The 24,104-nt window shown below is 47.5% G+C and overlaps 4 protein-coding genes across 6 annotated transcripts; 3 read left to right on the forward strand and 1 right to left on the reverse strand.

Moving 5' to 3' along the window:
- The first annotated feature begins 822 nt into the window (after positions 1-822).
- LOC125552811 (2-hydroxy-6-oxononadienedioate/2-hydroxy-6-oxononatrienedioate hydrolase-like) lies at positions 823-5,801 on the forward strand. The gene is made up of 4 exons (XM_048716497.1): positions 823-1,769; positions 4,978-5,073; positions 5,175-5,242; positions 5,360-5,801. Exons 1-4 carry the CDS (start codon positions 1,023-1,025, stop codon positions 5,499-5,501), a joined length of 1,053 nt encoding a protein of 350 aa, XP_048572454.1. The 5' UTR covers positions 823-1,022; the 3' UTR covers positions 5,502-5,801.
- Positions 5,802-6,975: 1,174 nt separating this feature from the next.
- On the forward strand, positions 6,976-9,427 carry LOC125552813 (2-hydroxymuconate semialdehyde hydrolase-like). The gene is made up of 4 exons (XM_048716498.1): positions 6,976-7,902; positions 8,602-8,694; positions 8,803-8,870; positions 9,135-9,427. Exons 1-4 carry the CDS (start codon positions 7,225-7,227, stop codon positions 9,289-9,291), a joined length of 996 nt encoding a protein of 331 aa, XP_048572455.1. The 5' UTR covers positions 6,976-7,224; the 3' UTR covers positions 9,292-9,427.
- A 1,121-nt stretch (positions 9,428-10,548) lies between these two features.
- Positions 10,549-17,517, reverse strand: LOC125552815 (ylmG homolog protein 2, chloroplastic). Of its 2 annotated transcripts, none has more exons than XM_048716503.1 (3): positions 17,215-17,517; positions 16,905-17,119; positions 10,549-10,805 (listed from the first exon to the last, which is right to left on the reverse strand). In XM_048716503.1, the coding sequence occupies exons 1-3, from the start codon at positions 17,443-17,445 to the stop codon at positions 10,682-10,684; spliced, it is 570 nt and encodes a 189-aa protein (XP_048572460.1). In that variant the 5' UTR covers positions 17,446-17,517; the 3' UTR covers positions 10,549-10,681. The 2 variants fall into 2 exon arrangements, with proteins under 2 accessions (XP_048572460.1, XP_048572459.1); XM_048716502.1 differs by lacking the exon at positions 10,549-10,805 and adding an exon at positions 16,218-16,620 and having other exon boundaries at positions 17,215-17,511.
- On the forward strand, positions 14,069-16,006 carry LOC125552814 (4,5:9,10-diseco-3-hydroxy-5,9,17-trioxoandrosta-1(10),2-diene-4-oate hydrolase-like). 2 transcript variants are annotated; one of them, XM_048716500.1, is made up of 4 exons: positions 14,069-14,911; positions 15,047-15,139; positions 15,274-15,341; positions 15,533-16,006. In XM_048716500.1, the coding sequence occupies exons 1-4, from the start codon at positions 14,285-14,287 to the stop codon at positions 15,672-15,674; spliced, it is 930 nt and encodes a 309-aa protein (XP_048572457.1). In that variant the 5' UTR covers positions 14,069-14,284; the 3' UTR covers positions 15,675-16,006. The 2 variants fall into 2 exon arrangements, with proteins under 2 accessions (XP_048572457.1, XP_048572456.1); XM_048716499.1 differs by having other exon boundaries at positions 14,075-14,956.
- Positions 17,518-24,104: the final 6,587 nt, after the last annotated feature.

Consider the following 24,104-nt stretch of genomic DNA (forward strand, 5'->3'; position numbering starts at 1 on the left):
TGTCTCGCTGAAAAGGGTCAATTCGGACGAGACCTGAGTGTTGAATTCTGTCCATGTCCTATCCATATCCGTCTTGGCCAACCATGGCCATCGTGCTCGAAGAGAGGTGTTGAGCAGTCGTAAGTTGGGCACCCCAGACCACCATATTCCTTGGGTGCGCACACTTGAAGCATAATTGGTTTGCTATCAATATTTGGCTTGCCAAATGTTGGCACTGCCAACTATTGGCAATACCGAGACTTGCCAACTATTGGCAACTTTATGTGAGAGAGGCAAAACAACTCGTAGCCAACCAAGTAGTTGCCAATATTTGGCACAATGCCAAACATTGACATGCCAATTTTTGCCAGCAAACCAATTATGCTCCACGCCACCAAGCAGTGTCCTCCGTGGACATTTCGTTGCCCCTTCCATGGGAAGCCTCTACAAATCTTATTGGCTGCTTTGATTGTTTTGACTGAAAGATCTATTGCCATCATAGCGTGGATTGGCATTGATGCGAGGTTGGTTTTGAGAAGTTCCAGCCTCCCAGCTCTGAACATCATCCTTACTTGCCACGCGGGGACTGTCATGGATGCTCACTCACCACCAAGAGGGGAGAGTGGGCGGTGAGGGAGTCATAGTGGGGAGAGAGGGGAGAATGAGCGGTGAGGAGATTTATGGTGTGACTTTAAGGGACAACGCGACGTCTCTGGCTCGTCTCTGCGCGTACAGACGTCGGGCCAGTATCGCTGGAAAAGGGTCAATTCGCCGTTCCTTAGAGCTAAAGCTCTGGCAGCTTTGAGTTTCTTGCTATACCACGGGTCACGCCGCGCTGCCTGATTTTGAACCCGTATCCGACTCGAGCTGAGCACCAGCAGTAGTACTCCTACTAGTAATACAACCGGAAAGAGCAAGAGCCGCACATATAAACAGTGCACACGCGAGACACGTCGCGACTCCTCCGGATCCATCGGGGCCGCGCCGAGAAAGAAGCTGCGCGCTACAGCCCGCCCATCCGGCCAGCCCGCTCCCGCGTCGTCATGCAAGCTCGCGCCGGATCGGCGGCCGGCGCCGCCGCGCTCGCCGCCACGAAGCAGCACCCGGCGGCCGCCTCGTCCCTCTTCGCGCTGTTCTCCCTCTCGCTGCTCCTCCTCCGGCTGCTGCTCCGCCTCCGGCTCGCCGCCTTCCGCGACGCCGCGCTCACGCTCCACCTCCTCGCGCGCCTCCGCATCCGGCCCGTCACCCTCCGCCTCCCCGGCCCGCACGCCACCACGCTCCGCGTCTGGTGCCCGGCCTCGCCGTCCGGCAAGCCGCCGCTGCTGCTCCTCCACGGCTTCGGCGGCGACGCCAAGTGGACGTGGGCGCGCAACCTGGCCGCGCTCTCCCGCAGCTTCCACCTCTACGTGCCGGACCTGGTCTTCTTCGGCTCGCACTCCCGCTCCGCCTCGCCGCTCCGGTCCGTGGCCTTCCAGGCCCGCTGCGCCGCGGACGCGATGCGGCTCCTCGGCGTGGGCCGGTACGACGTGGCCGGGATCAGCTACGGGGGGTTCGTGGCGTACCGGATGGCGGCCGTGGAGGCCCGGGAGAGCGTGGCCAGGGTCGTCATCATGACCAGCGGCGTGGCGGCCACGGTGCAGGAGATGGGCGAGCTGGCGGCGCGGGAGGAGATGGCCGTGGAGGAGGCGCTGCTGCCCGACAGCGCCGCCGGGCTGCGCCGGCTCGTGCACCGGTCCATGCATCGCCCCCCGCCCTGGCTGCCGGACTTCGTGCTCCACGATTTCATCCAGGTCAGTACGCACATACTACGTGTTTGTCTAATTTTTTTTTTTACCTTGATACTCCAGAGTATATAGAAGTTACTGTATCTCTATGTTGTCTTTTCCTGGACGTGTCACAAACCCTTTTTCTCTTTCGAGAGGCGACGTCAGACGTGTCACAAACTTACCGCGACGGTTAACTAACTTGTCTCCAACGATGCCAGTAGCTAACTGGAGTAGTGTTATAAATCACGCGCTTGCTTGCTTGGTTTTGCCTAGGATGGCCACGCCAGCACAGCGCTTGGCGTCCGGCCGATCCATGCATGGCGCACGCAGCAGGCAGGCAACATCATTTGCAGCTTGCAAGCATGCATTAGCGTGTGGAGCGCGTGCGTGCGTGCACGTTTCAGCCGTACACGCAAGTGCTAGACCAGGTAGGAGGAGTAGCAGGCACCACCTCTGTTGCTGCCGCTGATGACGTGCGCCAACTGCCAAGACGTAGACGGAGCTCAAGTTAGGCCTGCGGATTGTAAACAGTAAGTAAGTAACTAGTCAATCAGTACGCTGGGAAGAGCAGTAGCTGTAGTACAGTACAGTAGTACGTAGATCTGGACGGACGTGTCGACCTCGTCGGTTTCCTTGTTGGGTCTCACTCTCACCCGGCTGGGTCCGTAAGTGAGGTCGTGGCCCACGTGCCAGTGTCACCACCGTTGGGGCTGATCGATCCGTCCAAATCCAAAACGCTAGCGGACAGCGCTACCGTCCACCGCCGCAGATCAAATCTGTGCTAGGAAAATGCCTGCCCCATCTATGTGGGTCGGTCGCCGGGCGTGGCTGACAGTCCCACCAATAATGCATCCCGAACTTGATTAGACTGCACAACGAGTGAGCAGATACTCTCCAAATTCTTAAATTTCAGGAAGCTGGTGGATTGCCAAACAACCCCTGAGATTCAAGCTATTTAATAAAGCTCTCCTTGTTAAACAAGTCTGGCGGATCATCACGGTCCCGAAATCGCTATGTGCTAGAGTTCTAAAGGCACGGCATTTCCTGGAGATGGATATCATGGCTGCACCTTGTGCTGGAGTAGCCAAGTTGGTACACACGTCAGTGAAGTGTTATCATATAACGAGCCAGGAATCCTTAATTCATGATGTTGAGGAGGGCCCAATATAGGAGGATTTGTTACTGTTCATACTCCAAATACAAAGGAATAGCTAAGTTTGGGGAGGGCTCGGGCCCTGGCTCGCCACCCCCTGCCTCCGCCACTGCATATAACTGCGGCGCGTGGTCTGCATGCGCCGGTGCTGTACGTCAAATTCCAGGGGCTCCCAGACTGGGCCGGCCCAACACCTTGCAAACAGTGCAATTGTTTTTAAAAAAACGTGGGCGTGTGAGGGATCAAACCGGGGACTTCAGGCTGGTGAAAGATCGACACTAGAACTGTAGTATGAGCTTCACTATCCAAGTGGGCATAGTGGGGTATAAAAACTATAAACAACAACAAATTTAAACATTATTTTATTCAAATGCAATTTTTCTAAAAGTGGATATTTTTTAACACGAACATTTTCAAAATCGTAATAATTTTTTTTAAAAACAAAAACATTTTTTGGGAATCTCAAATATTTTTTGAAAACACGAACATTTTTTGAAATTCTGAATAAAATTTTATAAGGTGAACAGTATTTGCATCCGTGGCAACGGGAACATTTTTTTAAACTCCAATTTTTTTGAAAACATGAACTTTTTTGTGCACAAATTCGAAAAATCATGAAATTCTGAACATTTTTCCAAAACTCGAACAGTTTTTGAAAAAACACAAACATCTTTTGGAATTCCGAACATTATTTGAAAAAACGAGAAATTTCTAAAATCTAGATGAATTTTAGAATTCTGAATAATTTTTGAAGGGGGGGGAGCAAAAAAAGAAAAACTGTACCGAAACCTTCTAGAAGGGTCCCAAAACCGGTCAGGAACCTTATGAAAGGTTCCCAAAACTGGGATCTCTCTTCCACGTATTCTAGTTAATGGCACAATTATCAGAGAAATTGTTGGAGGGGCTCTGGATTTCACTAGTTGTAATTTTATTTTCGAAAGTAGAGATATGAACAAAGAGGCTCACAATTTAGTTAAGTTTTCTAGTTCTTTAGAGGCGGGTCGCCACTTGTGGTTGTGAGTACCCCATGATCCAATTGTTTGTAAACCTCGTACTTGATTAATAAAGAAGGTTTACCACTAAAAAAAGGCATCATGCATGGTTTTGGGAAGCCAGTTTAGTGTTTTACAATCATTTTCTCGAAGTATAATAATTTATTCATGATTTTTTATTATACGTTGAACTTTTTAACACATATGGAACAATTTTCAAATATATGTTGAACATTTTATTGCTCATTATTTTTTTCAAAAATTCATGAAAAATTTAAAATACACAAATACCTTTTGAGCTTCGTGACATTTTTTATTTCTTGATTTTTTTTAAGATTCCTTAACATTTTTGGCAATTAATCTTTTTGAATCGTGATCTTCTAAAATTGATGAACATTTTTAAGGAATCGTAATTTTGATATAGACGTCATACATTTTTAAGGAATCGTAATTTTGATAACATTTTTAAGGAATCGTGACATCTGCAAAGATTTGTGTGGCCTGGACCTTTCCTAGCCTGGAGGTTGGTTGGTTGATGCCCTGAATAAGCCTGGCGTGGAGCATTTTATGGTCATTAGCCTGGCTGGAGCACTAGGCATGGTTGTTTGCCTGGCCCAAGCGCTCAAATTCAGTCATCTGGCGCTAGCTTGGGATGCTAACATCATTTTCCATTGGCCACTGTCCGATCAAGTCATATGCCAATAATTTTGCATGGGGCTACCTTCATTTAATTAGCAATAGACTGTAAATTATGTTTTTGCCTGGCCTTAGCATCGTTTCTTTCTAGGGTCATCAAACTCCTCTCTCTCCTCTTAATTACCCCGCGACATCAGATTTTTGGCCTATTTGGTTGCCCCTGTATAAGATACGTGCTCGTAAACAAGTCGGCGAGCAGACTTCAGAAATGTTCTTAGTTTAGTTCTCTTAAAGCATGCTCGTAATTTTCAGTACAGGCTCCAACTTTGCATGGAAATGTAGAAAGAGATAACTAATAACAGAGCATCATGTCCCCGCAAAAAAAAGGAACACATATTAATTTGGTGAACTTTACACCATTTCTGAAGTCTATGCCCTGTGTTTGCTGCAGCTGATGTTCGTGGACCAGAGAAAGGAGAGAACGGAGCTGCTGCGAGAACTACTCAGGAGCGGAGCCGGCATCGATCCCCTCCCGGCTCTCACTCAGGTCAGCCAGCCGCACATTCGAAGCAACATCGATCCATCATCACTTTCCTTTGGATGTTTTTTTCTGAGAAATAACATGCGTGGTTCGATTGTGCTATGCAGAAAACGCTGGTTCTGTGGGGAGACAAGGACCAGGTGTTCCCCGTCGATCTTGGCTACAAACTGCACAGGTATTGAAAAAAACAGGACAGTACTCTAGCTTCCATGAATTCTCTATACTGACGACATTGCTTTTCATTTCAAGAAGATGTATGACAATGGCTATGTTTTTCTGTTGGTGAACGCAGGCATCTAGGCAAGAAATCGAGGCTAGAGATAATCAAGGACGCAGGGCACGCGCTGCAGTTGGAGGGGGCCGACAAGGTCAACAGTTTCATCAAGTCGTTCTTCCTAGATGAACGGAATGAGCCAGAATTCGGCACAACCTGAAACTGAAGCCTGCTCAGAGCATCTGTACTCGCTGGAGAAAATACACGAACTATCCCAGAGGCCCGAATGGTGTACTACATTATAATCTTTTAGGTATGTATAATCATGTAATGTTATGTGTAAAAAAGAGCTACTATGATCTAAATGTCCGCTCAGAAGATTAAAAAAAAAGGAGAGAGATAGGGTGTGATCTGAATGCCTCCGGCCATTCAAAATGGGGTGGAATGGAATGGTGGCTCTGAACTTTGTGTTGTGTTATGTTTTTGTTAACAAGTGCGAGTTTACACGTTTTACGCCGTATGTTTACCGCATTACCGTGTTTCTACTACATTGTAGAGGGTGTTTACTGGCCATAAACATAGTAAATGCTTACTCCGCAGTCAATCCACAATAAATATCTACTCTTATAAAAAACCGAGTTGATGATGATGATGTACCTGCCATCTCTCCATATTTTAAAGATAAGGCCTCGCCTCGTTATCTCCCACAACCTCATTGCTGAGCAATTAAAAAAAAAGTCTCTGAAACAATCTAGCATGGTGGCCGCCGCCTGCCGGCGCCGTCCATTCCCGTGCCTCCGTCCAGTCCGACCACCAATCGCCACCACGCCCCACTCCTCCTCACCTTATCTCTCATCTTTCTCGAGATATCATTTTTTTGATGAAATTCTTAATATACCATTTTTCCGATAAAATTCTTGAGATACCATTTTTCTGATAAGATTCTCGAGATACCATTTTTCCGATAAAATTCCTGAGATATTATTAGTTTTTACACATGGGATTACTCCTGCATGGGTCAATCACAACAGGTGTTTTGTAAGAAAATGCATCTTAATGTTCCGGGGCATCTTGCTAGTATGCAATCTTATAAACACTTTTGAAATCAATATTGATGCTCGGCTCGAATTTGGGCGGGTTTGCATGCAACAGCAACTTTGCAGGGTTGTTCAGGAGCGCGTCTACGCCACGCCAAGCAAGAGTTCTTCTAGAAAGCAATGCCCTAGCTGGAACAAGAGTACTACTACTACATAAAGCTGTTTGTTTCAATGTGGTTGTCTGCCGCCCTGTCTCACAGACTGTTTCTGTTCTTTCCCGTGGCCGCAAGCGCGCGTCGCGTCAAGGCTTCAGTTCAGGCCGCATCTTCTTAATCGTTGGGTGGTTCTTGCCTACGCCAATATATACTTTGATGCCGATTTTGGGGTTATTTTGGTGCAACCTGCCCACTTGATCCATACAAAACCTCACATTTTGTACCGCACGCGAACAACTCATTCGGTCCTCCCGTTATTCTTCTTCTTCTTCTTCTTCTTTTCCGAGTGGGTGCAGTGCTCCCTTCCGGTCAAAAGAAACGATGCCGGAATCCTCCCCTTGACGGCTACACTTCTCGTCTGAATCCTAATCTAGCTCAACTTGCATCTGTTTAACAGGGACATACTCCTCCATCACACAGCGTGGCGAGTCCAGATTCCGCTGAGATGCCACCGAGGCCCCATTGAAAGCGCCACCATAGCCGAATTTTCGGGTGGTGGTATACTCAAGGTCCACCCAACCACCGGCCTTCTTCCCTTGCAATCCCGGGGTGCTGCGAGCCCTCCGTTTCTCCCACCAGAACGAACGCCCGCCTTTAAGCTAAGGGGAGCTCCACCAGCACATCGCTATACATCACTGGCGTTCTCACTCTTGATCGATCAGGGGACACGGCCGGCTAGCAGCTTCGAGCCATGGGGGCCGGCCTCAGCCTCGTGCCGCTCATCGACTACTTCGCCCGCCGCGAGTTCCTCGCCGCCGGCCTCCGCCCCCACTCCGTCACGCTCCCCTACCCCGACGGCGGCGACGGCGGGTCCTCGACCTGCACCGTGCACTACTGGGCGCCGGCGGGGGAGCCGCGGCTGCCGCCACTGCTGCTCATCCACGGCTTCGGGCCTCGGGCCACCTGGCAGTGGCGCTGCCAGGTGGGGCCGTTGTCCCGCCAGTTCCACGTCATCGTCCCGGACCTGCTCGGCTTCGGCGGCAGCTCCTGGGACTCGCCCTCGGCGCCGCCGCCGTCGGAGGCCACGCAGGCCGCGGCGCTCGTGGCGCTGCTGGACTCGGTGGAGGGGCTCAAGGGCAAGCGGGTGGCCGTGGCGGGCACGAGCTACGGCGGGTTCGTGGCCTACTGGCTGGCGCGCGCGGCGGGGCCCCGGAGGGTGGGACCCGTGGTGATCGCGAGCTCCGACCTGCTCAAGACGGCGGCCGACGACCGCGCGTTCCTGAAGAGGGCCGGCGAGGGGTGGCGCGGCGCGCACGAGCTGCTCCTGCCGGCCGAGCCCGCCGCCATGAGGAGGCTGATGGAGATGGCCGTGTACCGCCCGCCGCCGGCCATGATGACGCCGGACTTCGTCCTCCGGGACTTCATCCAGGTGCGTGCGTGTACAGAACTACAGATGCCACTTGAGCTCTGGTTAGCCGCCATCTTTTATTTGTCAGAAGGTGACCAACGGCCTGCAAGTCATTATTCTTTAGTCATCATCGGTCTGCATTGTGCATTTGGCAGACGATTTTTAGGAGTGATAATTCAACATTTCAACGTTTTCCATATGAGGATAACTCTAGTTACCGAAGATGAGCATGTGTTGATCTAAAAATCTTCCAATCCAAAACAAAAAAGAATAGTTGGAGCCCCTTTTTTTGCGAATAAATAGTTGGAGCCTTCGACTGACAGCAGAACTTCCAAGCGCAACGCTGAACCTGACACCTCCCGGCTCCCGCCCAACAATCAATTAAATCAGTAGCAATGTGTATAACATTTCCATCCTCCTTGCCAGATTTCGTAAGCATTTAATAGTTCCGATCTACTCCTACAGCACTGAATCAGCAGCGCCGATGCAACCGTGCCCGTGCTCTTATTTTTCTTCCCCCCCCTGAAAAATATGGGATCCTCCAAGCTCCGGCACGGCAACTTCACCTGTATTTCAGCTGTGTAACTGTGTTTCCGGTCTTAAAATGGCAGTAGAGCCGGTAGATAGATGTAAGCAATAGTAGGACTGTCGTCCCTTGGGGGACATCAGATAAGAAACAAGAACAGCACTGAACCAGATGATCTTGTTGCCTCCTGTCAGAAACTGTTCATGGACAACAGGGAGCAGCTCACCCATCTTTTCAAGGGGATCACAGTCGGCACCGACAAGTTCCAAGTCACACCATTGTCTCAGGTATACTCTCTATTTCAATGTGCTCACCTAATGCCTGGACCAACGCATTTACTGAAACTCTCTTGTCTCAGCTAACCTTTTTACCACATTGTATGCATTTCTATGCAGGAAGTGTTGATTGTGTGGGGAGAGCACGACCAGTTGTTCCCACTAGACAAGGCCTACGCAATTCAGAGGTACTCGTATAAATGTGTACTCCCTCCGTCCGGAAATACTTATTATCAAAATGAATAAAAAGAGATGTATCTAGGCGTATTTTAGTTCTAGATACATCACTTTTTATTCATTTTGATGACAAGTATTTTCGGACGGAGTAAGTAAATCATTTACTACATGGACCATTTTTTACCGCGTGTGGTATATTTACTTACTAAGTTTCCTTCATGATCAGGTGGTTTCAGTTTGTATTGGTCACGCACTGATCTGCACTTTGGTTTCAGGTCATTGGATGGGAAAGCTAGAGTGGAGATCATCAAGAAAACGGGCCATACTCCACAGCTCGAGGACCCGGTCCGGTTCAACAACATCATGCTCGACTTCTTGGTGGCTGCGGACAAGCCCGCAGATCCTGCTCGCACCAATGGCAGCTCGCTATGAGATGCATAGCCACCCGCTACTCCACTGATTTGCAATAAGATTTCTTAGCCATTTGGGCCCATGCATTCAGAGTTGTTGTGTATACTAATGCGTACATCAATCAGGGTCTATTTGATTTGCATGATTCTTGGATGCAGGATTAGAGTGTCACGTCATCTTTGATATTTGATTATGTACAAAGAAAGCATAAGATTTTTTTCCCCAAAGAATTATAAAGGATAAAAATGCTTCTATGAAATCTAATGTAACTGGATGTCAAAGAAAAATCAGCATGGTATTTTTTTTCTAAAAGGATACCTCCGGACCTTTGCATCGTATGATGCACACAACCATCATTTTATTGAATAAAGGTAAGGCAACGAGACCAAAATACCTTGTAACAAAGTGCATAAATGCCAAAAAAGTAGACACATTACAAGATTTGACCAAAAGACACATGCAACTAAGTCGGCATCTTGCGGCAAACGCCTTGAAAAGGGATGACACACCTGTGCCAACGTTGTAGGAACGGTGATAAATTCAGCAAGTTTCAAAAGCAAAACTTAAACCCTAAGCTCTAAGCCCCTAAATTCAAACCCCAAAGCCCTAAGCCCCAAACACTTAATCCTAAAAGCAAATGAAACTTGGTGAAAGTTAGTGAAACTAAGTAAAAACTTAATATTGCGACTATCAAGTTTAAATATTTGAAACTTGGTAAAAAATTTAAAGTTGTCAGAATGCTTTCGAAATTGGTCTTGTCGAAGGTATTCGTCGCAACAAACATGAATATGCAACAATCTTGATTTGGACTTTCAGTTGAAAAGATATACTAGATTCAAATTTGGAGATGAATTGAAAAAGAATGGGAGGTGGCATGTGTGGAGCATGCAACTCTGCTAAAAGTTGCACGCATGGGCCCATTAGTGGTGATTAAAGGCTAGAACACATGCAATTGACCAAACTACTATACGAATCTCGATGCAAATGGGTGGTTGCGGCAAAGCTCCTTTGTATGGTCTATCTCATGGAGTGTTTATGTTCGTTCATATGGCAGCAAATGCCATTCGCGTTAAGACTTAGAGTTGACTTGTATTGTTGCGTGGTTCTTCTTCGACCAAATATATTCTTTGAAGTTGATGCGATTAATCTGTTGCTCATTCGTGTCACTGGCAGTTGATATATTATTTGTTTCTGCAAATTTTATCGGCATAAAGTACTGATTTAAAATGTCTTACATTTGTTTACATAGGGAGTAGTGCACACAACCATTTTTATTAGCTCAACAATGCCTTACAAGGTAAAACATCAATCCTTTCAAATTCACCGTCTAGGCGACAAAAGACGTTGCACCTACAAGCTTGATGATCATGATCAGGGCCACTTGCCCTGACCTCACCCCTACGCACACCATTTAAAACAGGAGCACCGGTCCAGCAAACCATTGGCGCACATTACATGTGCATGCTCCAGAAGTCGTCGTCACTGTCTTTTGCGAACCCATCTTCGAGGTAGGGATCAATGAAATGAGCGGCCCACTGCAGTTTATCTACGAGTTATCAGTGTATGCATTGATCCCATTTATGGTCTACCATTCATCAATGAAAACACCAAACAACCACTATATTTATGATGGTGTGTACACCCTAAACATGTGGTAAATGATGTTGTTATTCAGCATGGGTCTCGACATTTTCTTTCTCGAAGCATACCGAAGAGCTGGATATGGTGCATTAAGATAAAGGATAGGATAACGATTGATACAAAATCTTACAAGTGCTGAAAACAGGGGGGAAAGGCAGATCACCAGACGAACTACGACCCAAAACCAAAAAACTAAAACCTAGGAGCCAGCAAAAAACTACCAGACCACACCTGAAGCACCAAACACCAGAGAGCTATCTAAGGCCAGAAGCTTTTGCATCGGTTTGGACTTGATCTAGGATTTTCAGGATAAAATTTGATTTGTTAGAAAACATCCAGCTATTCCTCTCCCTTCATATGGTCTATATGATCAACATGGCCAACGAATTCAGGGTTTTTCTCCTGCGCCGTGGAGCCCAGCTTCAGCCGAGTACCACCAAGTAATGAAAGTGGCATCACAGGACAGAGGGTGGCATTGCCTTTGATATTGTACGGCTTTGTTCTTTACCGGCGTTATATACTGTGTGCTTTGGTGTTGGGAGTATATCTTACTCATGCGGAGGTCAAATGTATTTTTTATATGTAGTACCAACGGGACATTAGAAGTCGATAAAAATCACCTTTTTATAAGTAAAATAAAAATCTTGTAATACTCTCTTAGATCCATATTAATTATCGATGATTCAGTACAGTTTACTATAAATCAGTAATAGTTAATATGGATCGGAGATACTCCCCCGTCCGGGTTTATTAGGACCTTTATATTTTGGGTCCAATTTTAACCATCTATTTGGCTCAAAAAATCTAGCACATATGCTATAAAAAGTATATTGATAGATTTGTATTTGAAAGAGGTTTCCAACGATACATTATTATGTAGGATATTAACATTTTATAAGTTTAAATCAATGATCAAATTTTGGCGTAAAATAAAAGGGGCTAAGAGCAACTCTAATGGGGCGACCCATTTCGTCCGCGGCCGTCCATTTGGGTCGGCGCGGACAGAAAGGGCGGCCCAATGCGCCGACCTAAACGGACGCGCGTCCGTTTTTCGTCCGCGGGCGACCCATTCCCGGCCAATTTTTGAGCCTGATTTGCGTCGGCGCGGACACGCGACGGACGCGTGCGTGCTCGCCTACTCCTGTCCCCGGGCCCGCTGGTCTGTGGCACATTGGCCTCCCCTCTCCCCGGCCAACAAGCAACCCTCGCCCCCGCCTCCTCCGTCATCGACGCCGCCGCCCATTTTTGCCGGCGACTCTTCCAGCTGCCGCCGCCTCCACATCCGCCAGCAACGCCGCCCCTGCCCCCAGTCGCCCGCCGTCGCCGTTTTGCCGTCGGGGAGCAAACTGGTTCCCGCCGCCGCTTCCCCCACCACCTAGCCACCCGCGACCAAGAAGACGCCTCGCCGCCCCCGTCACATACGACCGGCACGCTCGTCCGACGCTGTCACACTCGTCGGACTCCGGCAGGGCAGCTAGCTGGTCTGGGGGCGCCGCGTCTCCCCTCGCCGGCCGTCTCCTTCTTCGACGTCCGCAAGCTGTTCGACAGTTTGCCAAGTACGGAAATGGACTCCATCGACGAGTTCTTTTTCCACAATTTCATTTGCGACTCCGACGATTCGTCGTCCGACGACGAGGAGGAGATATTGGCTGCCGTGTTGGTCCATCACCACCTCAACAACCAGCAGCCGTTGTTCCGTGGCTCCATTCTAGGCCACCTCCCGGCGTTGAATCGAACCGGGAGAGCGGGCATTTCCTTCTCTGGAAGGACTACTTTGATACAACAAACCCGTTGTTCAAACATCACAAATTCCGCCGCCGGTTCTGTATGAGTAGCATGTTTTCAACCGTATTAGAGAGGGAGTGGTCGGCTATGATGACTACTTCGAGTGCAAAGAGGATGCCGTCGGCAAGATTGGTTTCTCCTCTTATCAGAAATGCACTGCCGCCATCCGAATGCTTGCATTCGGAATGCCCGGTGATCTCATTGACGAGTACGTCCGTATGAGCGAGTCTACATGCCTAGAGTCCCTGTATAAGTTTTGCAAGGCTGTGATTGCTGTGTTTGGCCCTGAGTACTTGAGAGAGCCGACGGCTGAAGATACAACCCGTTTGTTGACGATGAATGCTAGCAGGGGCTTTCCGGGGATGCTTGGCAGTATAGACTGCATGCACTGGGAGTGGAAGAACTGCCCTTATGCTTGGCAAGGGCAGTATAAGGGACATGTCCGGGCTTGCACTGTCATATTAGAGGCCGTGGCGTCTCAAGAATGGATCTGGCACTCTTTCTTTGGCATGGCTGGATCACACAATGATATCAACGTGCTTCAGCGCTCGCCGGTGTTTGCTAGGCTTGCCGAAGGCAACAGCCCACCGGTGAACTTTACTGTCAACGGTCACAACTACGACAAAGGGTATTATTTGGGTGACGATATCTATCCTCAGTGGACCACTATTGTAAAGTAAATACCCAACCCTGTCGGAGAGAAAAGGAAAAGATTTGCCCAAGAGCAAGAGAGTGCTAGAAAGGATATTGAGCGTGCCTCTGGTGTTTTGCAATCTCGATGGGGCATCGTTCGGTATCCTGATAATACTTGGAGCACGCAGAAACTATGGGAGGTGATGACTGCTTGTGTGATCATGCACAGTATGATCGTAGAAGACGAGCACCCGAAACGTCTGTACGATCAAGGCTTTCAATTTCAGAGTGAGAATGTTGTGCCTGAGCATGGAGTAGCGGCAACATTTGAGCAATTCACTCAGTTTCATGAAGACATGCGTGATTGAGAAACTCACGTGCAACTGCAAAATGATTTGGTTGAGTATACGTGGACTCATGTTGGCAACCAATAAATGTATCTTCTTTTATTCGTTTGCAAAACTATGTGAAACATCTTTATTTTTATTTGGCATGTAAAACTATACTATTTATTTGGACGGCTCAACTATTTTACTTGTTAAATTTTTATTTCACAATGTGTTGAATGCAATGTAAAATTCGGCGGCCAGCTGGCCATGCCTGACATATGGGTCAGCGCGTTAAACGCGTTGTCGACCCATATAAAAAACAGAACGGACGTCGAGCAGGTGGCCGACCCAAACAAACAAAAAGCAAATAAAATCGCCGTTTGTTTAGGTCGGCCCATTGGAGAACCCGGAGGGAGGTAGTGGTAACATAATTCGTCGTTCTGGGCAGCGCGTCGGTCCATAGCCAAAGCCATACTTGTACTGTACGTACGTGAGCGAGAGCCGAGAGAATTTGCATTGACGTGTCTGTGCTCGCCGCTCGATGCGGCTATAACCACCCACCCAGCTCGTCCGTTTCACTTCGCCGCTCAAGCTACACTGGTGCACGTGCTCGGCGCCGCGCCGCCATGGGCTTCAGCTTCCTCCCCGTGATGGAGTACCTCTCACGCCGCGCCTTCCACGCCGCCGGCCTCTGCCCCCACACCGTCACCCTCCCCTGCGACCCCGGCGAAGGCAGCGGGACCCAAACGATCCACTACTGGGCTCCGGCGCCGGCGGGGGAGCCGCGCCTGCCGCCGCTCCTCCTCATCCACGGCTTCGGGCCCATGGCGACCTGGCAGTGGCGCCGCCAGGTGGGCGCCTTCTCCCGCCGCTTCCACGTCGTCGTCCCGGACCTGCTCTGCTTCGGCGTCTCCGCCCCCTGCCCCTCCTCCCCGGCGCCCTCCGAGTCGGCGCAGGCCGCCGCGCTGGCCGCGCTGCTCGACGCGCTCCCGGGTCTCCCGGCGACGGCGCGCGTCGCCGTGGCCGGCACGAGCTACGGCGGGTTCGTGGCCTACTCCCTGGCGCGCGCGGCGGGGCCCGCGAGGGTCGGCCCCGTGGTGATATCCAACTCGGACCTGCTCAAGACGGCCGAGGACGACCGGGCGTTCCTCCAGCGCGCCGGCGGCGAGTGGGCGAGCGCGGCCGACTTGCTCATGCCGCTGGACGCGCGCACGGCGCGGCGGCTCATGGAGCTCTCGTTCTACCGGAGGCAGGTCACCTCCATGCTGCCGGACTTCCTGATCAGAGAGGCCGTGCAGGTGGCCCGTCCATTGTTGCCGCTGCACCACCCTAATAATTGATCGATAAATGCCAGTACAGTACTGAGCAGTGATCTTGTCAATTCGCAGAGACTTTTCAGTGATAAGAGGGAGGAGAAGATCGAGCTGATGAAGGCCATAACTGTAGGGACTGATGAGTTCCAACTTACGCCCTTGGAGCAGGTAAAAATCTGAACAGAATGAAGGGCAAATTCGACGCAGCCACACTGTATTCTGTTTCTGAAATACAGTAGTGCATCTTTCAGAGCCGCAACAAAATATTCTGTTAACTTTGCGTTCGATCTTATGAATGGCAGGATGTTTTGCTCGTCTGGGGAGACCACGACCAGATATTCCCTTTGGACAAGGCATTTGCTGTCAAGAGGTAATCCATAGCCATCCCAGTGCAAGAACTGACAGTGACTTGAAATGGTCGATCCTACTTTTGCTCCATTGCTTACCATGGTCCATATATACTGTAAAATACTAGTAAAATTGCCACACTGTAATGCAAATTTGAAAATTGCAGCATAACCCCCTGTCTGCTTACTGCTAGTGTGCTTCTGATGGTTTCAGGTGCTTGGGAGAGAATGTGAGGTTGGAAATCTTCAAGGAAACCGGGCATGTGCCGCAGATGGAGGACCCGAATCGGTTCAACGAGGTCGTCTTGGACTTCTTACTTGCCTCTCAAAAGTCCCCAAACCAGCATGATCAGTAGTTCAAATGGTCAGCTCCGTCCTGAATCCAGAGTACCACAGAGCATTCCTGAACTTGAATGACCCCATACAAAGTTCGCAGGAATTTTGCAATACATATGAAAATGCTCCAAGTTGTTCAGTAATGTTGCTAATGCATCGTACACTATAGTATGTTGTAAATTAGTATATGATTCAGCCCTTGAGCCGGAAGAATGCTTGCAGATACCTGTCTCTGCTGGATCCATTCAGGATGCAGTATAACAAGTACAGTAGCAGAGAAGAACCCTCTAAACTGTGATCTTGTCGTGTAATTTTTGTGGATCTGTTTAGAAAACATTTTTCATTGAGCATACATCATACTATGTGCTAGCCCTACAGATATCCAGTACGCCTTTGCTTCTTAAAACAATATGTGCATAAACGGCTGTAGTTAACTTCCATCCTCGCAGACTTAGAAGCCAAAAGCCATGTGTTGCTTAATATTTATTTCCCCTTGCTAGTTGCTATGTGTGGAACATGGGTTTTTTGTTTCATTTCCACAAGCAATCAACAAAGTGAGGAACTCATCAGAAAGACCCAAAAAATGGCACTACAGTCAAGCAGTTTGGTTCCACTACATACACATTCAGAAGAAGAAAAATCAGGCCTCAGTGGTAATTCGACATGCCGAATGACAACACACATTTTGATGGAGCACTCCAAAAAATTGCACGAGTCTAGCGAGGAGCACCATCCTCTGCCTCCTGCGATTTCCCCGGGCGGAATCTCCTCATCCACTTCCTCTGGTTGGCGGTGAGCTCGTCAGGGCGCACCGAGCCGGTTTGGGCAGGGAGCTCGGCCGGGAGCGCGGCGGCGGTGCCGGTGAGGGCGTTGAGCACCAGGAAGGCGAGGATGGGGGACAGGTCCAGCCCGCCCAGCGGCGGGATGATGCCCCGGAAGATGTTCAGGTACGGATCACACACCGTGCTGCACGCGATAACAACATCTTCAGAAAGTCACCAGACCAAACTGTGCGTCTGTTCCGTGAAGCAAAAGCCTTTCTGCTTTCGCACTGTCGCGCCTCCTTACGACTTTTAACTAAGATAAGGTTGTGATTGTGACTGTGATCATTGCGTCTTAGTGGTAGTAGGTGCCAGTGACCAATTTCAAGTTCTCTGAATCATCTTAGTGGTGGTTTTCTGACGCATCATTTGTACTACTGCTGTGCTGGGATGATAATGCGCCTTAGAGTTTGCAATGTGTGCGCGTACCTGAGGGGCGAGACGATGGCGGGCGGCGTGTTGGGGAACCAGGTGAGCACGAGCCGGATGACGAGCACGGTGTTGTAGAGGCTGAGGAAGCTGTTGACGCCGTTGGACACCACCATGCCGGCCACGGACCCGCCCAGCACCGCCGCGAAGCAGCCCTCGCCGCCGGCCAGCGGGCACGCCGCCTGCCGCATCGCCACCATCCTCTGCCTCCCGCTCTGCTCCTCGCATCGGCCGGGCGCGCGACGTTAGTTCGGAAGATCGCCCGCGTGCGCTTTCACGAAGCCCCACTGGGGCGTGGACGTTTGCGTACCTGGGAGAAGGTGGAGAGGTGGTGGCGGAGGTCGAAGAGCGGCCTCAGGAGCGGGTGGGCGGCCGCCGCGGCGGCGAGCTCGTCGAGGCGGCGCGCGAGAGGGGCGAGGTCCGGGGCGGGGAGCGCGCGCGGGCGCTGGGCCCCCGGGAACGGGACGCGGAGTACGGCGAGCAGGAGCGGCGGCGCCGACGCGTGGTGCTGCTGCTGCGGGTCGGCGTGCGGCGAGGCCATTGGATGAGAGTTGGAGCGGGCACGCCGGAGAGACGTGGATGGGGCACGAGACGAGAGGTTGGAGATAACGTTCGAAGCGCGAGATATTAAACAACTTTTGCGGTTTGGCCCTTGTCGCACTACGAAATTCGCCAGAAATCCTCAAAAAGATACGGATATTCATCTATCTATACTACTATTATTAAATCTATCTATATCTATACTAGTACTATTAAACAAGCAAACATATTCATTGCTAAGTGCACACAGCCTTACGTACACACAACAACACGAACTAATTACAGCAGCACGATCAGCGACACTTAATTTAATCTTCTATACTACTATTAAACAAGCAAACATATTCATCGCTAAGTGCACACAACCTTCCGTACACACAACAACACGACTAATTACAGCCGCACGATCAGCGACACTTAATTTAATCTAACCATTAAAATTATATTAACCCACGTCAAAAGTGCGTTTAGCCATTTGTCTAGGCGGACGAAAACTCTGCCGAGAAAGTTTCCCGCCCCGCATCCCGTTCGTGTATCCTATAAACTAGGAAACAAACACCGCGAGAATAAATAAGGCGTTTGAAAAAGAGAAAGAAAATAACTACCATTGCATGCGGAGGAGCAATCAGTGGAAACTTACCACGGGAGAACAGGGTCGCATGCACCAGGTAATTATTGTGCTCCCGCTAATCAAGGTAGAAAACGAAGAAAATTAAAGCAAAACCATCTTGGATATTCGTCCTGCAAATACGACGCCTTAATACGAACAAAGGCGTGGCCCAGCGGCTCTTCACGTTGCTCACCGGCGCAGCGAACATGTTCGCCACCGATGTCCGCGCTGCCATGGACAGGAGCCCGGACCGTTTGCGCTACTGGCACGCCTTCTTGACATGGTATTCCACGGCCGATGCGGTAAAAAAATAATCTCTTCATTCAATTGGACAAGAACCTTTCCGCCGCTGTTGAGGAAGTCTTCAAGCTTCTCGGTCATGCGTGCGATGCCTTCTCCTCCGGCCCCTACGACGCCGCAGCCGTCTCCCATCGTGCAGGATTAGTTCCGATCGCGCCACTCGGCGAAGCCGCTCACGCCCGAGGTGCCGTCGTCTGTCCGGCGAAAAGAAGAGTAGGTCTCGGCCGGCGTGCATGCAGAGAAACCTGGATGGTCAGACGAACTCAGACCGCCGCCGGAATCACTATAGACGTACGTCAGTACGTGTATGGCTCCTTCCATGGCACGCGGAATTTTTCCTCGAGGGCAGGAGGCTCGCCAGGTCGGCCATGCGGCGCGCGCGCATCGTCGACGTTGTCAGGACGGATACAACACCTTCAAGCTATACTCCTCCTCTTCGTCTTCTCCATCTTCATTACAGTGGAATCTAGCTAGCTGCACTAACGTGCCCCAGCGGCCCCGCCTCCATGTCTGGTGAGAAGAAACCCTACAATATGCATGCATCTTGTCAATCCCCTTTTATATTCTCAGCCATATAGCAACGTTTGAGGCAGGAACTGCAATTATTTTAGCCAGTGGGATCTATTATGCGAGTGAACGGACACGCCATAGGGCACACGTGGTGCTCTTTGTATTACTATTCTTATTTTTCTGTTGGTTCTAATCTTCTTGATCCTTTTCGCAGGATAGTACCGTGCATGTTTGTGATACTTCTATCTACTAATCTTCTTGATCCATTTCTTGTTGTGGGCAAAATGAGTTGAATTTCTTTAGTTCAAGGTTTGTTTATTGCTACCTCCTAATAGCTGTCCAATTCCTGGTAGAGGTAACTCTTTTTGTTGTATCCAGGCACGCCTTGCGAAGACTAGCACATTGTGAAATACTACCTTCGTCAAGAGATACATCCGTTTCGGTGACAACTAATATGGGACGAAGGGAGTATAACCCATCTGTATGTGTAACCTTTTGAGAAAGGGTGATAGAAGTTTATAGTGACACAATTGAAAACTACAAGGACGTATTGCCAAGAAGAGCATGTTGTGCAATATAACAAAGAGTACACAGTTATGTGTTTGGAGTTCTTAGGGGGGGGGGGTGATGGGTGGCACGCAAGGGGGGATATTGAGCTGGATGGACATTTGTCAGCAGTGGCAAACTTAGATTGGGGATGTGACGAGGTGCATATGCAGGATACATTGCAATGCATGGGCAGCTAACTTGATCTGCTATAAGTGTGAGTAATCTCATTTGAATATATTACCAATTACCATCCATTCAATAGATTTGTACTCACTTTATTGTTCGGCATAGTTGAATTGTCTGTGTCAAAAATGCATATGATTTTATTTTGTATGCTCACCCTAGATGCCACCACACAATTACAACTTATAATAACCGGTTCTTTTAGAATTAAATGGAAGTACATACTGATTTCAGCTTCTATGTAAATGTTTGATATATTCTCCTTCAATCTGAATCACAAGAAATGGAGAGTTCACCTAGAGTCCGTGGAAGAAATCTACATGCCATCATGAGGAAAGAGGGAACAACCTGGTATGCGATACCGAAGAGTGTAGATTGTATTCTATTTTCTTCTTTAAACAGGTCTTTTTTTGGACCAATTTATGTTGCATATTGAGTCTATACTATAATCATGTTGTTCTAAGAAGTATCAAGCTAGAATTAAGTTGTCGACTGACTTGATATGTGTAACAGTGGGGGTTTGGAGGATTAATTAGTATATTTAAGCCCGATGATTCAATGTGTTCAACAATGGGGTTTTGGAGGATTAATTAGTAGATTTAATGTTCATCGTTTACTACCTGTAGATACTGAATGGATGAAACAATATATTATTATTTTATGAGGCAATGTGACCACCATGGTGTGCAATTTACCTAAGAATACATCCTAAGTGATATTTTTCTCAGACGTGCGGTGGACGTGCCAGCTTACTAGTCATGTGTAAAAACTCAATTCCTTTATGGACTGTAATATTTGGCTCACGTGTGCCATATAATTAAAACTGCCACATCTCTATTTCTTTTATTTTAAAATACCACACGAATCCCTCATTCTTTGACCTCGCCTCCTCCCAAACGACCCCCTGACTCGCCCGAGAAACCTGCTTTTCCCGCACATCTCGGGCGCCCACCCCCGAGAAAACTGCCACTTCTTCATGTATACCATATGATTTCTTCTCAGGACAAAGTTACCATGATATTCGTATGCAAGTTCTCAGGCCTGTGTTGCATAACTTACCGTGCTATTTACATAGAACGTACCAGGTACTATACTTCAACAACTACACCACTTCAAAGTTACCACTGTGTTTTGTACACAAATTATAAGGTCTTCGATGTGTAAAATACTGTGATACTTACACATAAGTTATCAGGGTATATGTACATCAACCTTCCCCCGGTCAAATTTACCATGGGGGATTGTACATGAGTTATCGGGTCTACGGTTCGTATATTATCATGGTACTTGCACCTAAAAACCTAGGTGCGTTTCGGTAGGTTTTTTCATAGGTCACAAATTACCACGATATTTTTGCGTAACTTATCACGCCTATAGCACGTGTACCCCTCATGACACTAAACATTATGTGACTTTTCCGTGGCACGTCATGGTTGTGTTCATCCAAGAGGCCCACGCGCAAGGCGAGTGTATGTTTTTAACAAATTATTTTCCTTTGGTAAAAAAGATACCATCATGTTTATATTGCAAGTTATCGGTTATGCGGTGCTTATATTATTATGTTATTTATACAAAAATTATTGGGGATGTTTTGAACAACTTTTTCCCGGGACAAAAAGTTATTATGGTGATTCTAGGTAACCTATCAAGTCTGTAGTGCTTCAAATATCATGCTATTTACACAAAATTTATCAGGTGTATGTTTCAGCAACAAAGCCCCCCCCCCCCCCCCCCCCACACACACGGGTCAAAAACTTATCATGGTGTTTAGTTATCACAGTGCATATGTTTTCATGCTATTTACACATAAAAATGCCAGGGGAGGGAGGTATACTACCGTGCTATTTACACAGAAGATACCGGAGTATCTTTTAAAAAAAAGGGTCAAAGTTACCATGGTGTTTCTACCTTAGCTATCAGATGTGCGCTGCGTATATTACCATCTATTTACACATAAATTATCGGGTATATTTTCACATTTGTCTTCCCCAATGGTTAAAATTACCATAATGTTTGTATTTGTATCTAAATTATCAGGTCTATGGCGTGAATATTATCGTGCTATTTATAGAAATTACCGGGGGAGGGGGGGTTCAATAAATTTATTCCCAATGATCAAAGTTACCACGATGCTTGAAACAAAAAGTTTTTCAGTGCTAACATATTAAAGGCAAAAACATGTCAAAAACAATATTTCCCTTAGCTTGTTCATCAATAAGTGTCATAGATGAGGTGGTTAGCTCCCTTTGTTGCTTACCTGTAGACTAGAGATCAAATCCTAGTTCAAGCATTATTTTTGCCGAAAATCGGGAAGGCGCGTGGGGCCATAATTCCGACGTGGCAGTTATGTAATCTGCCACACGGTTGCCATATACATATTTCGTTCCTTTATTACTTCATCAGTAGTAAGTCTTTTTACATCAGTACTTTAGTCCGTGCTCACGACCTGGACCCTTTTTAGATATTAGGGAGTAATTTTATTAGGATAGTAAAATTTTACTTATTCCCAGCCCTCTCACGACCCGAGGGCCTCTTTGATTCGCACTTTTCGCCGGATTCTCAAAACACGGGAACAAGCAGAATGTAGGAGTAGAATGTCATAATAGTTCAACTTTCTGCAGCCCCTTTGATTTTCGGTTTGTTACAAGGGGTAATAATAGTTCAACTTTCTGCGGCCAGAAAACACATACAATCATATTATTACCCCTGCCTGATTTGAAGAAGAGTTTGATAGCACAGAAAAACAAAGGAATTCTACAAAAAAAGTTTGAGTGGATGAAAACTTTCCTCCAAAGTGTAGTACAAATGAATCTTATGGACAAAATCCTAAGGATTCCAATCCTACAAATAAAATGACCATTACAGGAAAAAATTGTAAGGATCCAAATCCTGTAAAAATCCTATGAAATTCCTTTGGATCAAAGGAGCCCTGAACCTTTCTGGTTGTCCATTCTGTTGATTTGATAATTTATGTCTGTGCCCTCGAAGAAAAATTTGAGTCCTGTGATAAACTGGGCCAGACAACCTATTTTGGCCTCCTTTGGTTCACAAGGTAGGAAAATTATAGGAATAGAAGAGTTGTAGGAAATGAGATGACATGCATCTCAAATCCTATGAGTAGGAATAGTAAAAGAGATATCCTTTGTTTCACATCATAGAATTTTTTTCATTGAGTCTAGACTAATGTTTATTTTCCTATGAAATGTGGAGGATAGAAAGATTTCCTCAATAGAAATATGATTCCATTCCTACAAACCAAAGAGCTCTATAGGAATTTTTTCTATAAAAATTCTACCGTATGAAATTCCTACAAAATTCCTCCAAATCAAAGGAGGCCTTTATCTACCCGCAAAAAAAAAAACCATTTATCTAAGAGCGGTGCTATATGGACGATAGTTCATACCCTATATGTAGACGATGGTTGCGATATGACCCTACGACATTTGGGCAAAGGAAGACCCGATCGTTGGATTTACTATCTTGCAAAAAACATAATGTGTGTAATATCTTCGTTTAACAAAAAGGGTCAAAACGTGATTTCGACTGCTCTGGCCACTAATACAAGAAAACCCCAACCTCGATCGACGCATGGTGCATCTGAGATCGCTCTATATAATTTTTGATCTCTTTTTCTCGCCTAGTCGTGTGTGCCGTCTCGACTCTCAAGTCACCGGTCTGAGAGGAGGCCGGCCAGATCGCACCACTGTCCTTGCGCGCCCACTGACCACCACAAGTCTGCGATGTCGACGCAATTCCAGGCTGATTGACCGGAGAAGAGACTTGACAACGAGATAGTAATTGGTTGCTATATCCAACCGGTCAGGTAAAATGTTAAACACTTTGATTGATACGGAAAACTTAACTATCTATCAACTAATCAACATGGATTTTCGGTTTGTTACAAGAGGTAATAATAGTTCAACTTTCTGCGGCCAAAAAACACATACAATCAAATTTTCTATCACAATGGGTTTTCATCGATTATATCTGATGTGCGCTATTATTCTATCTACACTTCAAGGCAATGTCGTATGGGCCATGATGATTGGTAAGAAAAAAAAAGATGATCAAATTGTGTCTTCATTGTTGCAAAGGGTCATTCATAATCAATAGTGGATATTGTTTAGAGATGGTTGTTATTGAGATTTTTTCTTCTGAGTTTGGCGTGATAATCACCAATAATTTATTGAGTTGATCTATTACCTTTGTACAATTGCGCTAGTTCTTAATTACTATTTGTTACTTTAAATTTGATCTAAACATTGCTCTTGGATGCAGTTTAGTGTTATCGGTAGCATTTATGTTGGTTCATGTCCATATTAAGGAGGCCCGTAGTGTTAGTTTCATGGGCCCCCGAAATCCTAGGACCAGCCCTGTAAGCCCTCATGGACATGTGACTCATTCACCATTACTAAAATAAACTCAAGGGATGCATTATAGCTCCAAGACGTGTTTTGAGAGTTCTAGAGTCTACATGTTCGAATCGGGTCAGCAACTATATCACCCTT

This window comes from Triticum urartu, chromosome 4, assembly GCF_003073215.2.
Source record: "Triticum urartu cultivar G1812 chromosome 4, Tu2.1, whole genome shotgun sequence".
Lineage (NCBI taxonomy): Eukaryota > Viridiplantae > Streptophyta > Magnoliopsida > Poales > Poaceae > Triticum > Triticum urartu.

Coding starts and splice junctions, on each gene's coding strand:
- LOC125552811 (XM_048716497.1), top strand. CDS start 1,023: ATGCAAGCTCGCGCCGGATCGGCGGCCGGCGCCGCCGCGCTCGCCGCC. Junction 5,074..5,174: donor CCCTCCCGGCTCTCACTCAG/GTCAGCCAGCCG, acceptor TGTGCTATGCAG/AAAACGCTGGTTCTGTGGGG. Junction 5,243..5,359: donor CTTGGCTACAAACTGCACAG/GTATTGAAAAAA, acceptor TGGTGAACGCAG/GCATCTAGGCAAGAAATCGA.
- LOC125552813 (XM_048716498.1), top strand. CDS start 7,225: ATGGGGGCCGGCCTCAGCCTCGTGCCGCTCATCGACTACTTCGCCCGC. Junction 8,695..8,802: donor AAGTCACACCATTGTCTCAG/GTATACTCTCTA, acceptor ATTTCTATGCAG/GAAGTGTTGATTGTGTGGGG. Junction 8,871..9,134: donor AAGGCCTACGCAATTCAGAG/GTACTCGTATAA, acceptor CTTTGGTTTCAG/GTCATTGGATGGGAAAGCTA.
- LOC125552814 (XM_048716499.1), top strand. CDS start 14,285: ATGGGCTTCAGCTTCCTCCCCGTGATGGAGTACCTCTCACGCCGCGCC. Junction 15,140..15,273: donor AACTTACGCCCTTGGAGCAG/GTAAAAATCTGA, acceptor TATGAATGGCAG/GATGTTTTGCTCGTCTGGGG. Junction 15,342..15,532: donor AAGGCATTTGCTGTCAAGAG/GTAATCCATAGC, acceptor TGATGGTTTCAG/GTGCTTGGGAGAGAATGTGA.
- LOC125552815 (XM_048716502.1), bottom strand. CDS start 17,445: ATGGCCTCGCCGCACGCCGACCCGCAGCAGCAGCACCACGCGTCGGCG. Junction 17,120..17,214: donor ACCTCTCCACCTTCTCCCAG/GTACGCAAACGT, acceptor TGCGAGGAGCAG/AGCGGGAGGCAGAGGATGGT. Junction 16,621..16,904: donor GCCATCGTCTCGCCCCTCAG/GTACGCGCACAC, acceptor TATCGCGTGCAG/CACGGTGTGTGATCCGTACC.